The following is a 16,265-nucleotide window of genomic DNA, read 5'->3' as shown; positions in this document are numbered from 1 at the left end:
ATGAGCGATAGAAAACCGATCGCGAAAATGTCACCATTCGGAATATTTATTTATTATTTTTGTGCGGCCGCCCCATGCCCGGAAAGATGCCGCCAATGCCTACATCCGCCACTGCTTATAAGAATACGTTGCATTTAATGTGCAAAACATCCACCGGAGGCAGAATGTTGTTTTACTTTGCCTGGTTTTCATGGCACCAAACCCTAAGCTATTTGCACTCTCCTGTCGCTTGTCCCACTTCAGCCATTTGTGACATGTCCACCTAACAGAGCCGAGCTGTGGGTGTTCCTGACACTCACTGAAGGTTTGAAATGTGGATGTGAACTGGACTCTGACTCAGAAATGAATTGCAAACACCTGTAGCCCACTTGTCAGACAAGGAAAGAAGATTTTGCTAAGTCATTTGGTGCTGCGGTTTTATCCTATTTGACTATATTTGCATTGTACAGCTTTCTATAATCACTTGACAGTTCACAGCCATCACCATTCCCCCCTAGCGCACCATTGTCGCACTACACATTTTCCTTTCTCTCATCATGTAAGTGCTGCCCCCTGTACAACGGCTTGAACCCGGGCTGGTTCCTGACTGTACGGTGTGATTGAAGGGAGAAATATGCCATTTCCATTTCTGGATGAGATCTCTTCTTGGAATGGTTTACCTCCAGTGAAGGTGAGTAGCCGTGCGCGAAACAGTCCGAATTCCAATGTCTGCATCCCACGTTCGCTGTATTTTATGAGTGCGATTGATCCCGATGTAAATTGGGAGTTTGGTTGGCTTGTTCCTGCTTGATGTAAGCTACACTACTAATTATTTTTCTTCGGTGGAAATTTGTATATATATATATATATATTTTTTTTTTTACAGGTAGGCAGGCCTACATTGTATTACAACAGTACAACCTACGAGTAACCGTTTGTGTGTTTTCTAATACGCTACACGAGCTGTAGGCTACATGTGGAGAGAAAATGTGACTTAGAATTCCCTCAATCTAAAAGACTGCAGTCAGCCAACGTAAGGTGTAAAGTTAACCCTGGGAAGTCATGTAAAGCAGGAGTTAATGTTTTATAAAGCGTTACACACAGAATGACAACAATCGCGTGTTTTTCAATAATAACATAACTCAAAAGTCTCAAACAAATGTTCAGACTTAACTTTGAACCACTTTCTGCACACGGTTGACCGAATTCGTTTGTAGTTCCGTCTGGTTATCTTGTTACCATCAGCGACAGCGGTGCGCCTCCAGAAACAATGTGGCACAATGGTTCATTGATATCGTTCACGCTCGTGCCGACAGTTTCATTTCATAAACAGTTCTCCTTAAACATTAGCTTGCTCTTTTAAAGTGTTTGTGAATATTTTGGTTATTGAACCAACTGTCTGGGCAGGGCTCAGGAGGCCTTGCAGAGACCAGGGAGTTTCCTATGGAAGTCTGCCATTCGGGTTACAGGTAGGATCGGGCAGAGAAACAGCTGGATAGCTCTACTACAGTCTGATTATGCTGTTGTATGAAAATGACAGTCCAATCCGAAAACTAGCACTTTGCATTTGTTAGAGTACGGAATAAATTGGTAGAATTCACATGATTTGCCTTCACCACATGCTTGGTGTTAACCAGGCTGTAGTATAGGTTTAACAATGTAATGTAAAGTGCTACCTGAACCTTATGGACTGTCAGTGTTTTGTATTCTGAATGTAGTCTGGCCATTTTAAGAACTTCTCACCAGTGAGGTAGGATTTTGTTGAAACGTTGTTCAAGACAATGTTGTTCAAATGAATAGATTCATACTAATCCAACATTTCATTTGGGCGTTCTAAACTATGCGGAACTTGGAATATGTTGCGTAGTGGTGTCATTGAGTGTCACCCAGACCTGAAAATCCCCAAACATACAATAGACCGGTATGGTAATTCAGCTGGACAGACCGTGACAGACCACAGTAGATGGTATACCTCTGTGTTGAATAAACAAACCCAAACCAACACATTTACTTAGTGTTTAATAATTTGCAGACTGTGTGAATAAGATGTAGCTAACCTACCTAAATTCTCTAGCTGTTCAGATGGAATTGACTCCAATATACAGCTCTATTGAAACTGCACGGCTATGAGCGTTGTACAGACCAGCAGTCTCGACTCCCCCACCCCTTAGTTGCAGTAAGAACCAGGATGGTTGGTTGGTGGTAGTGCTTAGGAAACGCTGAACAATGAAACTCCCTTTGTGTTGTAAAACGTGACTGACTTGTCTCAGACGAGGATACACTCACTTGTGAAGATGGATATGTCTTCCTGTCTGACCATGAATAATTCACTTATCCATTATCGTATCTTTCATCTGTACACCGAGCCTACCGTCAGAGAAGTGTGATCTATAGGTCGTTTCCTTGTGGGATTTGAACGTGTCATCCTCCTGCAGCTCTCTCCGTTCTGGTTGGCTAAATGGTTTCTGTTTGGGCATCTCTTCACGTCGGCAAAGGGAATATTTGAAAGCTGAGGACATGATAACTGTCATAAGCTCCTCGTGTGAGTGATGGCCAACATGAATGGGGAGGGATACTGCCCCTGTGAGAGCTTTAGGTGCAGTATTGTGGACATCTTTTGCCATAATCTTAGATAATGTGCAACATACAAAGTACATAAAACAGAAAGAAGGGGGTTCATCATCTTGTCTTATTTTAATCCATTAATCCAATATGTTTGGAAGCCAAAGTGCTGCAACATTACAGTAACAGGCTACACCTTGGAAGCTAGGTATTTTATTACACGTTCTTCCTCCCTGTTTTCGAGTTTATCATTTTAAATATGGAAATCACAGCTTAATTATTATGCTCCTCATGCACTATGAGAGCTGTCTCTCTTGGCTCTAAGGCTGTGTTTAGACAGGCAGCCCAATTAGGATATTTTTTTCGAGACTAATTGGTATTTTGACCAATCGCATCAGTTCGTTTCACATCAGATCTTTTTCAGAGCTGGTCTGATTGGTCGAAAGACTAATTAGTGAAAAAAAAGATCAGAATAGAGCAGCATGTCTAAACTCCGCCTTAATAACCTGTGGTGACTGCCTCGCTTGTGAGTCCCAAATGGCACCCTCTTCCCTTTATAGTGCAATACTTTTGACCAGAGCACATAGGATGCTATATTCCCTATACAGCCCACTACGTTTGACCAGAGCCGTATGTGTCCTGGTCAAAGGTAGTGCACTATAAAGGGAGTAGGGTTCCATTTGGGCCTCTGTTTCTCTGCATCTCTGACACTAATGAATGGCCGGGGGAGAGGGTGACATTCTGGAATGTTGATATAATTAATGGGTTCATTTGCTCCATGGACAGCATCTCAATCACCATGTGATTTAGTCGCAGACTCGTGTTTCTTCCCTCGGTCGACTCCCCTCCTCCGGCGTCTCAGAAGAATCATGTTACCTTTTAACTGAATAAGTTGTCATCTCTTCCTTGTTCAGCTTGTCTTTCATTACGTTTGTATTAGCTTGTAGTTAATAGAGTCCAAGTAGATTTTTACAGTGAGAAGTATGATGGGGGATGTGTGTATGTACGGGTATGCATATGTACATGCATACTCAATATTGTTTCATGTGAAAAAAACAGGACAGGAAGGGACTTGCCCTCGTTCGGAGCTGCTTGGACAAATGTCAGTGTTGCCCTTTTGTCCTCCAGTGATTTGAACGCTCCTCTCTTTGTCTCAGCTGAAGGTCTTAGTTCCTCACATCCGCACCACCACAACAGAGCTGTTTGCCTCTGATACATATGGCCTAGCTGGAATACCAGGCCAGTGCAACGACTGTTCAATTCACTCTGTCAGAGGAGATGGTTTAGAGACTATCTTTGGCTAATGAAGGTCAGACATATCATTGGCTGGTAATGATGATGAGCTTTTAATAGGCCCTTTGTTTATGTTGTGGTGAGGTATGGGAGGGGCTCTGTCGGGCACACAGCACAGCTGTACTTCCTGGTCACAGGCTAGCACAGGAGACGGCTTCAGTCAGGGCTCCCCTTTGTTCCTGAATACCTGCCCCGGTTGGCAGAGCCTTGTGCTTAGACACGGTCACTAGAGAGAATTAAGCTATCTTTTTGGGAAAGTACAGTAGCCTAGTTTCTCTTCCCCAGTCTGGGAGAGAGTCCTATCTCCTATTAAAGGCTGTGAGCAGTGAAGGATCTGTAAATTAGGCTATCATATACAGTGGGATTAGATTACCGTCTTTGGAGCCGGAAGCTTGGTTGGAATTACAAGACCAATCAGTGGACTCACTGTCGCTGTGGAAACCATGAATGAACAAACTACCTTTTACCGTAAGGATGAAAAAGGCAATAAAAATGTTAGTTTTTTTCCACAAAGAATGAGCTACAGGACCTCATCGTTCCTGCGTTGGTCTGTTGTCGTTTTGTTTGCTCTGTTATCACCAGACCATTACTACAGCCTGCTCTGGAGGAGGAAGGATGTGCTGTGGGGTGGGTGGGGGGTCTTGAGGGTCTGTCTGGGTTTGGATTTGGTTAGCAGGCTCTTGATGCGGCTTTGTTAATGATCTTGCTTGTTCGATGGTTTTCTTGTTTCTTTGCTTTGATGGTGTGCTGCCGCATATTTGTCATCTTATGCGTTTCACTCGAGGGTATTTACACTCCCGCAGTTCCTCAAGCATGAATCCCAGAGTCACACGTGTGTGTGTGTGTGTTTTGTTTCTACTCTGCAGATCAGTCCCCATGCCTCTCTCTCCGGCTCTCTGAAGGTGTGGTCCTTCATAGTGAGAGGATGTTTATTCAGTGTAAAGGGGAAGAGAGCGGCTGAATGGAGGAAGATTAACAAGGAGGCTCTCATTGGCAGGCAAACGCCAGCTTGTCCCGCCATAGACCAAATCAGAGGCAGGCAAACGCTGCTGGCTTCGGCTGCTGTGGATAACCTGACGGCTTCCCTAAGTAGTATGGGGGGGCACAGCGGCTTCAGCTTTAGTGCTGCACGGCCACTGGCACCACTCTAAGTAAAGACCAGGGACCAGATTGGTGTTTCCCTCATAGATCTGTTGAAGACAGCCCTCAAAGCTGCCTTCAGTCACCAGCATCTTCAATTGAAACCCATTTCGGCCAAATTCGTTGACATCAAGCAGCTTAGCTGGGTTGTTGGGCAGGTGGTGACTGGCAAGGTGTTTGTGGTATTCTCTCTCTGACCCCCATCCTGACAGGGACCTCAACCCCATCTATTTAACCCTGTTAATCCCTTTCATCCCTCATTCTTAAAAGGATTAGCACGGGAGATAGAAATGCCTCTGTGATGCTCTCTGCAGAACCAGCCTTATTTACTCTGGCCTCTGTCTGGCCTCTGTCTGGCCTCTGTCTGGCCTCTGTCTGGCCTCTGTCTGGCCTCTGTCTGGGCTCTGTCTGGCCTCTGTCTGGCCTCTGTCTGGCCTCTGTCTGGGCTCCTGTAGCAGTACCCTGCCTTTACCCTGGCTGGAGTGTCTATAGTCTGTCTGTAGTCCTCAACCCAGACCCCCTCTGCCTTATCCTAGCCACAGTCTGTAGCCTAGCCTTATCCTAGCCACAGAGTCTGTAGCCTAGCCTTACCCTGGCCAGAGAGTCTGTAGCCTAGCCTTACCCTGGCCAGAGAGTCTGTAGCCTAGCCTTACCCTGGCCAGAGTGTCTGTAGCCTAGCCTTACCCTGGCCAGAGAGTCTGTAGCCTAGCCTTACCCTGGCCAGAGTGTCTGTAGCCTAGCCTTACCCTGGCCAGAGAGTCTGTAGCCTAGCCTTACCCTGGCCAGAGAGTCTGTAGCCTAGCCTTACCCTGGCCAGAGTGTCTGTAGCCTAGCCTTACCCTGGCCAGAGTGTCTGTAGCCTAGCCTTACCCTGGCCAGAGTGTCTGTAGCCTAGCCTTACCCTGGCCAGAGAGTCTGTAGCCTAGCCTTACCCTGGCCAGAGTGTCTGTAGCCTTGCCTTACCCTGGCCAGAGTGTCTGTAGCCTAGCCTTACCCTGGCCAGAGTGTCTGTAGCCTTGCAATATCCTGGCCAGAGTGTCTCTTGTCTGTCTGTAGCCCTGCCATACTCTGGCCAGAGTGTCTGTTGTCTGTCTGTAGCCCTGCCTTACTCTGGCCAGAGTGTCTGTAGCCCTGCCTTACTCTGGCCAGAGTGTCTGTAGCCCTGCCTTACTCTGGCCAGAGTGTCTGTAGCCCTGCCTTACTCTGGCCAGAGTGTCTGTAGCCCTGCCTTACTCTGGCCAGAGTGTCTGTAGCCCTGCCTTACTCTGGCCAGAGTGTCTGTAGCCCTGCCTTACTCTGGCCAGAGTGTCTGTAGCCCTGCCTTACTCTGGCCAGAGTGTCTGTAGCCCTACCTTACGCTGGCCAGAGTGTCTGTAGCCCTACCTTACTCTGGCCAGAGTGTCTGTAGCCCTACCTTACTCTGGCCAGAGTGTCTGTAGCCCTACCTTACTCTGGCCAGAGTGTCTGTAGCCTTGCATTATCCTGGCCAGAGTCTGGATTGTCCTGCCTGGTCTTTTGACCAATCACATCAAATATTTCAGTGCTGATCTGATTGGTCAATTAGTGAAAAAAAGATCAGAATTGTGCTACCTGTCTAAAAGCAGCCTTTCTGTCTGTCTTACACCAGAGCTATTTTGCTTGCCTACCTGGCACATTGACTGAGCTGGCAGCTGGCTCTTCAGTAGAATAAAAACGGCTTTAGAGAGGTTTGTCATCATGTTGTTCAGTATTCCCTCCGATGATTCAGACGTTTAAAAGCGTGTCAGCAAGAGTGCTGTCAAAATATCCAGACTTTGTTTGATAGAACTAGCTTTCTCAATCCCCATGTGCAAACATTCAGACACACACACACACACACACACACACACACACACTATATGGGTCACTGTTTACATTCACCCCAACTAGTTTCTAGTATTTCTCTAGTTTTCCCTTCTAAGTGGCAGATAAGATGGCACGGGGCAGTATCTTGGATGAGCAATTATTTTCAGTGAAACGACTGGAACAAATGTGGTTATGAAAGCAGCAGGATGAAAACAGAGGGAGTGCCCCAAGGGAGAGTTCGAGCCCCGCTCTACTTCCCATGGCTTCCGTTATGACTGTTGCGGTAGTTAATCAACATGTTTAATGTGTGCAGAAGTGCGCTTTGCTTGTGTAACCGGCTAGCTAGTTAGCGGCGTGCGCGGTAATAGCGTTTCAATCGGTGACGTCACTAGCTCTGAGACCTTGAAGTAGTTGTTTCCCTTGCTCTTCAAGGGCCGTGGCTTTTGTGGAGCCATAGGTAACGATGCTTCTTGGGAGGCAGTTGTTGATGTGTGCAGAGGTTCCCTGGTTCGAGCCCAGGTAGGGGCGAGGAGAGGGACGTAAGCAAAACTGTTACACTTGTGATATTCCAAAAGTGTTTGAAACTGCTGTCCAAACACATCAGGACAGCAGGATGTGACTGTGGAGGAGACTGAGAGTGGTGACTGTAGCCCTCTGGTTAATTTCACAACAGATCTGGGTCAGTTAGAGTGGATTTCCTCTGCTGCAAGGGGTCATGGGAGCTGGCATGCTTTAAGTGTACAGCCTAGTGAGTGTGCTCGTTTCGGGGATATGTTTGTAAATTAAACAATGTTCACTTTAACCTCTCTCCTTCAGCTCCTTGTTTACATTGAAGATTTCACTAGGGATTTTGGCCCAATACAGGCAGCTGTATACCACAGGAGGCTGCTGAGAGGAGGACGGCTCATTATAATGTCCGGAATGGAGCAAATAGAATGGCATCAAACACCTGGAAACCATGTTTTTGATACGATTGCACTGATTTCGCTCCAATCGTTACCACCAGCCTGTCCGCCCCAATTAAGGAGCCACCAGCCTCCTGTGCTGTATACATTATTTATCACCTGTGTTACAATACAATATATGTTATCACTTTGTCAACGCTCCTTTCTGAAATGCTACATTTTCATTGAATTCTTCTTTAAATGTGATTGGATGGTTCTAGGTCAAAATCGAATCCTTAGTGTTATACGATGAATGACGTTGGCGTTGTTGAGAAATGTACATTGCAAGCTTGGTTTATCAGTTCTTCTGCCTTATTATTGCATTGATGAGTGTGAGTTTATGTAACATGCTCCATTCACCTTCCGGTCCTGTTACCTCCAGCTGTTAGAGGCTCGCTGTCTGGATGAGGCCCCATTTCTGATGCCACAGAGAACCGACCCCCTCACCTCCTTATATGCCTCAGCCTTGATGGTTTGTGTGTGTGTGTGTGTGTGTGTGTGTGTGTGTGTGTGTGTGTGTGTGTGTGTGTGTGTGTGTGTGTGTGTGTGTGTGTGTGTGTGTGTGTGTGTGTGCGCAAGCGCGCGCGCCTTTCCCCAGCTCTCCCTGCCCCGAAGGCGCGTACGCCACAGCTCACATGGCTCTCTCTGTTTCCCCATGCATTGTTGCTCAGCCATGTGCCTAATCGTAATCACGTTATTTCACTACGTCTGTTTCTGCTCTTTTCTCTTCACTCTGTTCTTTCTTTTATCTTTGGTCATTCAAGAACAACTGTTAAATCATATCCTCCTGTATATGTAGTCAAATCAAGGGCACCCAATAAACGCTGTTATCCGACCTGCGTCTCCTAGTGGATGCTGTAAAGTCTTTAGCCAGGTCTAGGAGAAGAACTAATGGTATGGAATTAGTGGGGAGTTTCAAAAAAAATTCTGCCTTTTGATATTGAAATCCGCTTGATGTTTAAGTTTCGGTCCTCCTCTGCATCCACACAGCCTTTAGTATTTTTTTCTGGGAGATTGATCCTCTTGGGAAAGAATGTTTCCAAGATTAGAGACTAAAACACAGAATATAGGCCTAAAGCTAAATTAGATATTTTACGGTATCTGTTTGTGTGTTGTTGGCTAGTTGTCTCAATTCCCCCTCTGAGAGCTTCTTGGTTTAATAATGTGATAACCAAACACTGTTTTACCTGGAGCACTTTGTCTGTGTGATGATGTCACGCTAGTGGAATTCTGGAAGAGAGGAGAGGCAGCCTCCCTGCTGGAGCTGGTCACTGCCAGGTTTTCCTCTGGAGATGGCTCTCATTGATAAGGCTGGGGCTGAGTGGGGGGGTGAGACCGGGGTAAGCGAGGGAAGTGGGTTTTTTGCTCTGCATCCGACCATTGTTTCGTTGAAGCTCTAGATGTAGACCTACATGCTCTGCACAACATTCCAATTCAATCTCTCTTCTCATAGGCCAGTCTGTCTGTGGAAAGGTTTATTCGTTGAGGGAGGGATTCATAGCTAGGTCTGCTGCTGTTCTGTTGTTTGTGGCTGTGCTTAGTGCTTACACTCTCTGTGAACTACTGTAGGTTTGAGTTGTCAAGGAGGTTAGAAGAGCCTTTCACAATTTACCTTTTTATATTAGAATCAACAGAAAATAGTCCAATGGTTTCAAGTCTCTCCTGTGTCAAGCTTAAATTGGTGTGTGTGTGTGTGCGATTCCTCCCACACAATCTTCATTAAAATAATGATTTCCCCAGCCTGCCTAATGGGAATGTCGAAAATGCTGCTTCAGTGAAGCTGTTGTGTTTTTCTCGTATTTATCTCCTGGAATGTTAATTCCAGAGAAAAAGGCAAAGTGGAAGCTATGTGCAGAGATCCCAGCTATCCAGAGCAATCTGCAACACACATCCATGCCTTTCAGTATCAACTGGGCTATAGTAGACCACCACTTCAACCCAGAACTCTGTCCATCTGTCTGTCCTCTGACCAGACCTGGCTGTCTCTCTCTGTCTCCTCCCCAGGTTGATGTTTCCTAGTCGGGAATCCCCAGGGTTGCTTTCAAGATTGACCCCCGACAGCTTGCGGCCTCTGTCAATCTCCTGAGCAAGCTCCGCCTCCCACCGGACAAGACTGCCCACAAGCTCCCGCTGCGTCTGCCTGCGGTAAAGCCCAGCAACCTCCGCGAGGCCCTTGGCCAATCGCCTGGGAGGAAGGACCTCGTCGCCATGGACACGGAGTCCACCTACTCAGGGTACTCGTACTACTCTGGTCGCTCCCGGGGATCCCACAGACATGGGTAAGAGGAAGTTATTCACGTTCATACCCTCTCTAGTTTTGAAGGATAGACGGTCACGACACCTCGAATAAATTGCTCTCTCTTCCTCGCCTCCCTTTCTACCCTGTTCTCTCTGTTTCCTCTCTTTCTCTCCCTCATTCCACTCTGTCTCTATCCCCTCTTTCCCCTCCCTCCATCTGTCCACCACAGGGCAGTGTGGGGTTATTTGTCTGTCATTAGTGGAATAGCAGTGTCTGACAGGCTCAGGAAGGGAGAGGGGGACAGGTGCTGAAGAGGCCTGACTGATGGTTCAGCGGATACGGAGGGCCACAAGCAAGGGGCTCCTGTTCCACACAGCCCCTCCTTTATCCAGCCAGCACATCCCTCTCTCTCTCTCTCTCTCTCTCTCTGGGACCAGTTACCCAGGGTGAAAGGATCCCTCTACAGCTGAATCTGGTGGGACCCCCTGAAACCTCTGGTGTGCTTTCTATCTCTCTCTTTTCCTTTCTCTCTATGCTCTCTCGTCTCTCACGCGTCAGACCCCACTCGGCTCCAGTCAGTCACCGATCCCTCGCTCGCAAGCCCCAGACGTGTTGAAAAGTCAGCAGCTGCCCTCCCTCGTTAATCTCCACTTGACCTCCTCCCTCGCTCCCTCTCTCCAGTGATGTCACCACCACTCTCATGGGATAGATGTGGGCAGGCGTATCACTGGATGGAGAGGCCTCTCCGCTCCCCTGCCCCAGCTCTCCTCTCACATTCTCCCGGGGGGAAATTTGACCGTGAAGTCTGAAGCTAGGCAACGAAAACTGGGGACACTTTTGTAAATGAAAGTGGGGTTGGAGGTGGGGGAGGGGAACTCACTTTCCCACCCAATCACCTCTCTTCCTCTGGAAAGAGTGACTGTGTCCTAAAGATCACCCTATTCCCTATATAGTGCACTGTTTCTGGCCAGGGCCCGCAGGGCTCTGGTCAAAAGTAGAGCACTATGTAAGGAATAGTGTGCCGTTTGGGATGCAGGAAGTGAGTGGCGGTACATGGCCTCCTTGCCAAAGTCCTTTCCACTCGCTCCTCTCTCTCCTCCCCCACTATGCTAAGGCCACTGGCTGGCCTCTAATTCAATAGACAAAAGAGAAACGCTTGGCTTTGAAAACCCCTGTCTCATCTGAAGTATAATCTTTTACTCCGACGGGTGCCATGCATGAAGAGGCTTTGGATTGCCATTGTGTAATTACATCTGTGCCAGACGTTGACGGGAACACACACACACAAGCAGACATGTAAAAAGCTGTGTGCCTCTCTGAGATCCCGTGTCTGGCCTTGGTACACAACTAAAGCTAAAAAGATGCCAGAGAATGAACTTGGATGGTCCACAGCAGGAGACGGATTTCCAAGATATTACCATGGCTCAAGCTCCGTGATCCTATACTGTGTCAAACGTCTCTCCCACTGACTCCGGATCGCTGCCTCATGTTGCCGTTTTTGCGGTGTTGTCTCTAGCGCGAACCCAGTCAGTCCCCATTGTAAGCCAGTGTGCCTCTGTAGACAGTGATGCTTGGTCTTTTTAAGGACATCAGAGCAGTTTGCTACCTACTGACGATTCTCCCAGACCAAGATCACACCTGCCTTTCTGCATCTGCCGTAATGGTGGATGCAGTAACTTCTGAGGCTTCTTTCTCTTCTCCAGAGGGGCTCTTCTTCTGTGGCTGTGGAGCGTGCCAATGATCACTGACTAGTGAGTCTCACATTGGTAGTCAGTCATGTGGAAAATTGGCTCTTTTTGATTGGTAGGACTCCAATTATATGGCGGCACACTCGATTAACACGTAATTTATTCAATACAGTATCTCATGCCAAACTTTTAATCCCTTTGGTGCTTGGGTATTATGATTCCCCAAACTGTTCCCCTTTCTGAGGCAGGCCACATTTTGGGGAGACACCCTATTTCTGGAACTTTCTGATTAGAGTTAATGCTAATGGAAAAAGCCAAGTGGAGTGAAAATACCCCCTTACCCACATACTGCTTTTTAAATTTCCAACTGAAACTTAATTTATTTTAGTCAGGGGGCTACAGAGCAGGTCAAGGAGAGGGACCCACCTTGCCTGATTAATGCTATAGTGGAAACACTGGTACATGTCATACAGTGTGTACCCTGTCACCTGATAATGGAGCTAATCCTAGCCAACAGTCTGGCCTCACCACGGCTCCTATCACACACTGCTCCCTGGGCCTCTCTCTCTGGCTCAACACTGTGTGGAGAAATGTCATTGAGCAATGCTGCCGCCATGGATTCTCCCAGTCAATATGAGGGATGGGCAAATGAACGTGCTATGTCCAGGCTTGAAGCTATAGAGACCTTGGCTGTATTGATTTAGGGTTGAGTAAATGGCCTTTGTTAGTTTAATGTTGTCTTTCTATCCGCCACACCTCTGCCTGTTTGTCACCCCCCCCCCCTTCCTTGTTACACTTACACAGAGTGAGCAGAGCTGCCAGTGTCATTGAGCACAGCCACTCTCAAGGTGAAGTGAAAACGGCCTCTTTCTCTCTCTGTAATATGATTATTCTGAGTGTGGTTATGTATTTGGCTCCTCGTCATCCTCCCGTTAGCTGACACTGGCAGTAAGTACCTAGCTTGTCGGGCTCTGAGCTCTGCCTTGACACAGGGCCTGTTTTACACAGGTGTGTGTGTGGTTTGGTTGGCCAGCCATGTGGAAAGCGAGCAAATTCATCCACAGACAGACTCTTGGCGGAGGAGGTGCAAATCGGCCCCGTTTCCCACAGTGAGAGGGGGTGCACAGACAGTGTCAGACTTAGCTGCGGGTGTTGCGGTGGAAATCACTCCCAGGTTTGGCTCTGCCCTAGCTTGCCAGGCTTCCATCCTCCATCTAAAAGCCGTATCTGCTGTAGGAAGCCACGCTGGAAGTCAAATTCCTTTTTAATCAAATGATACCAGAGCGGGGCTGTAGAATAGCAATGAGGCTGGCTGGCGTTGTGTGTTAATGATGCAGGAGGATGAGAGGAGGAAGAGATGCACATTGATTTGCCCACAAGCTACTTTCTGCTTTCCTGAAGTCTGTTTCTGAAAGGCAGGCTGGGATATAAAAAGGGTGCTTGAGACTCTCTCCTTCATCTTCCATCCTACATTGATTTTAAACAATCACACCAGTCATAAGCAGCTGCCTCCAGACTACCCGCGTATGAGTCATCCAATCTTTACATGGACTCCCATATAAACGCCTTAACTGAACCTACCCCGATGTAACTTACAACCCCTATTGGCTGGAGGGGTAAACTACAAAGGAGCATCAATGAGGAAGCCAGCTAACTTTGATAAACAACCAGAAATAACTACTTATTCTCTTGTTCATAAAGCTAGACTTAGATATGAGTTCTTGGTTGTTGAGTTACGCTTGAAATGGGCATGGTCTACTTATCTTTCCAAAAATGTATTTCCATAATATTTAAGCAAGTTAGCAGGCTAACTCCTTGATCCTGCTTTGTAGTATAACCCTCTACCCTGGCCTGTGCAGCAGTACAGTACCATATTAATGAGTACTGTAAGTATGAGTACTGTAATAAGTCCCTCACCCTCTCTCCTCACCACCCATCTCCCAATAGGGCTCCTCCAGTTACTAATCATCATCACTGTCAGTGGGAATGATGATCATGCTCCTCGCTGGACTAATTGTAGCACTAGTAATGATAGCCATCATTTATTTAAGGATTACTTCCATCTCCACTTCCTTCTAGATTCAATGTATTAGTTCTGAATGGCTCTTGGTGCCTCTCCTGTTATTTCTGTGGAGTACCATGCAGTGTGGAAATAATGTAATGTCAATGTTCTCTCTGGGACTCCCCAGTGAAAATGAATGGTGGAGAATACCGATCCACTATGACTGACTCTTCAGATTTCCCAGCCCCAGCGAGGAAATATGTTTATTAAAAATCCTCCACCACTTTGTTCCAATTTATCTTTGCGTGTTGAATTTTTTTATTTTATTTTTAGCAATTGTTAAACAATGAATTTTTTGTGTATTTATCTGAGTTTGTGGTTGGGAGGTTGGCTGCGGCCATTTTCAACAGGAAACTGTGTCCTGTTCAAAAAGGGAAAAACCAGAACAGAGGCAGGAAACCGATGTGTTCACCTCTCTATCGCAACACATTGGCTTCTATAGAGGTCTATTACTTCCATAGCAGCCAATCACACCACTTCCCTGATGAGCCTAACGTCAGGATATCCTGATGGGCTGTCCTATCAGCGTTGATCCTCCAACCACTTTTACCTATGCTGAATGCTTCAGCGGCACTCTGAAGTGTGACTCATCTATTTAGTTGAAACTGATTGCTGTTTGATCGCTTTAGGTCAATCAATCATGGATCTATGAGATCAATAGTGTCTATGTCATTGAATATCCACATTACACTTTTCTTAAGCTTTCATAGTGCACTTTCATGTTCTGGCGTTGAGCTCTCACAACCAAATTCATGCCTATGTTCCATAACTGATGGGTAAAATGTGCCAGTAACACCTATTGAACCATTTTGTTTGTGGCATTTATCCTAATCCATAAGGAATACATATCTACAGTGCTACGCACCAAAAAGTGAATCTGATATGACAACGTGAGGTATTCTAAGGGATTTGAACATCCCTAAACAAGGCATACTGTAACACACCAGGGTCCTCTGCCAGAACTGAGACTGAGGTGGCCACGGTACTGCCTGCAGAGAAAGAAAGATACAAGAAAAGCCACCCCATTTAGAGGAAATGTAATTCGTTACACTTGATACAACTATTTTATGGTCTTCACAAAAGACTCCTTACGCGGAGATGTGCTCAGAGGACAAGAAATTAACATTTAGGGTCGAAAAGAAAAATGGCAGCAATATCTTGAACTGTGCTTGGTCTTCATCATAGCTAGAGGTTTGCGCGTGTTTTAAATCATGATTTTCCCAGTTGTTTGTTGATGTCCCTGGATGGCACTCCGGTTATAATTCAGCCCTTGTTGTCTAGCATTTGCAATTTCTGGAATTTTTAATAAAGTTGTACAACACATTTTCATTCTGTAACTTGTTTGTTTCCCCCGTAATCCCTCTGCGATAAATTAGATCAGACTGAGCCTGTCATGTTATCTCCACACTAGCCTATTTCTCTCTCTCACTCCTCATCTCTCTTCTATTCTCACGCTGCCCCTCTGTAACAGACCCGAAAGTACTGTATCTAGCTACTGTACAATACAGTACCGTGGCTATCCCTCTAACAGACCAGACCATGAGTATCTTGCTACTGTCCAGTACCATGGCTGAGGGCGATTGGAAATAGAATGGGATTGACATGAGATCAGATTAGTGGAGGCTGTGAGGGCGATGAGCCTCCTCAGTGTCCGGGGTAGTAGAGCCATGATGGAGCTGCAGTGGGCACAGTGCCATGTGTTGTACTGTATATGGCTGGATGGAGAAGCCCTGTCTGTCACTCACTCCCACACAGGGTCTGGGGAGCGGGGAGGTGAAGAGGGTCAGCGCTGGGGTCGGATCCGCTAATAGCCCTCGCGGGGAGATTTTACGTGGGAGGAAGTGAGGTGAAGTAGAGGCGAGTTCACAGCGGTTTGGTTGGTAGTTGGGTCATGTGGGAGGCAAGGAATGGAATAAAGAATGCTTTGCCACCTTTAGACGCATCAGCAGGTAAAAGCCTGGTCCCCTAGTCCTCTACTCCCCTTGGTCCCCTAGTCTCCCACTGCTGGCTTGCCTCTGAAGCTAAGCAAGGTTGGTCCTGGTCGATCCCTGTATGGGAGACCAGATGCTGCTGGAAGTGGTGTTGGAGGGCCAGTAAGAGGCACTCTTTTTTTCTGGTCAAAAAATGTATAATCCCAATAACCCATGGCAGGGATTGTGGACATTGCCCTGTGTAGGGTGCTGTCTTTCGGATGGGACGTTAAACGGGTGTCCTGACTCTCTGCGGTTACTAAAGGTCCCATAGCTCTTATTGTAAGAGTAGGGGTGTTAACCCCGGTGTCCTGGCTAAATTCCCAATCTGGCCCTCATACCATCATGGCCACCTAATCATCCCCAGCTTCCTATTTGCTCCTTCACCCCCCCCTCCCATGTAACTATTCCCCAGGTCGTTGCTGTAAATGAGAATGTGTTCTCAGTCAATTTACCTGGTAAAATAAGGGTTAAATTAAATGAATGATCCTCCATTCCCCTTGTCCTCTATTCCCCTGGTCCCCTGGTCCTCTTTTCTGACTCAAACAGCGTCTGCCTGTTCTA

General features: G+C 46.8%; 1 protein-coding gene across 5 annotated transcripts in view; it reads left to right on the top strand.

Moving 5' to 3' along the window:
* Positions 1-252: 252 nt before the first annotated feature.
* LOC106574540 (vang-like protein 1) overlaps positions 253-16,265 on the top strand; it is a 41,277-nt gene continuing 25,264 nt past the window's right edge. Inside the window, exons 1-2 of one of the 5 annotated variants that reach the window (XM_014150494.2) lie at positions 253-670; positions 9,747-10,021. In XM_014150494.2, the coding sequence (XP_014005969.2) occupies positions 9,951-10,021 (71 nt within the window). In that variant the 5' untranslated portion in view covers positions 253-670; positions 9,747-9,950. Of the gene's footprint in view, positions 671-772; positions 792-1,220; positions 1,449-4,028; positions 4,303-9,746; positions 10,022-16,265 lie in introns of those variants that run through there. The other 4 variants (XM_014150492.2, XM_045697671.1, XM_014150493.2 and 1 more) reach the window with 4 other exon arrangements.

The sequence above is a fragment of the Salmo salar genome, chromosome ssa16 (assembly GCF_905237065.1).
Source record: "Salmo salar chromosome ssa16, Ssal_v3.1, whole genome shotgun sequence".
Lineage (NCBI taxonomy): Eukaryota > Metazoa > Chordata > Actinopteri > Salmoniformes > Salmonidae > Salmo > Salmo salar.
This window is presented reverse-complemented; position numbering and strand designations above follow the sequence as displayed.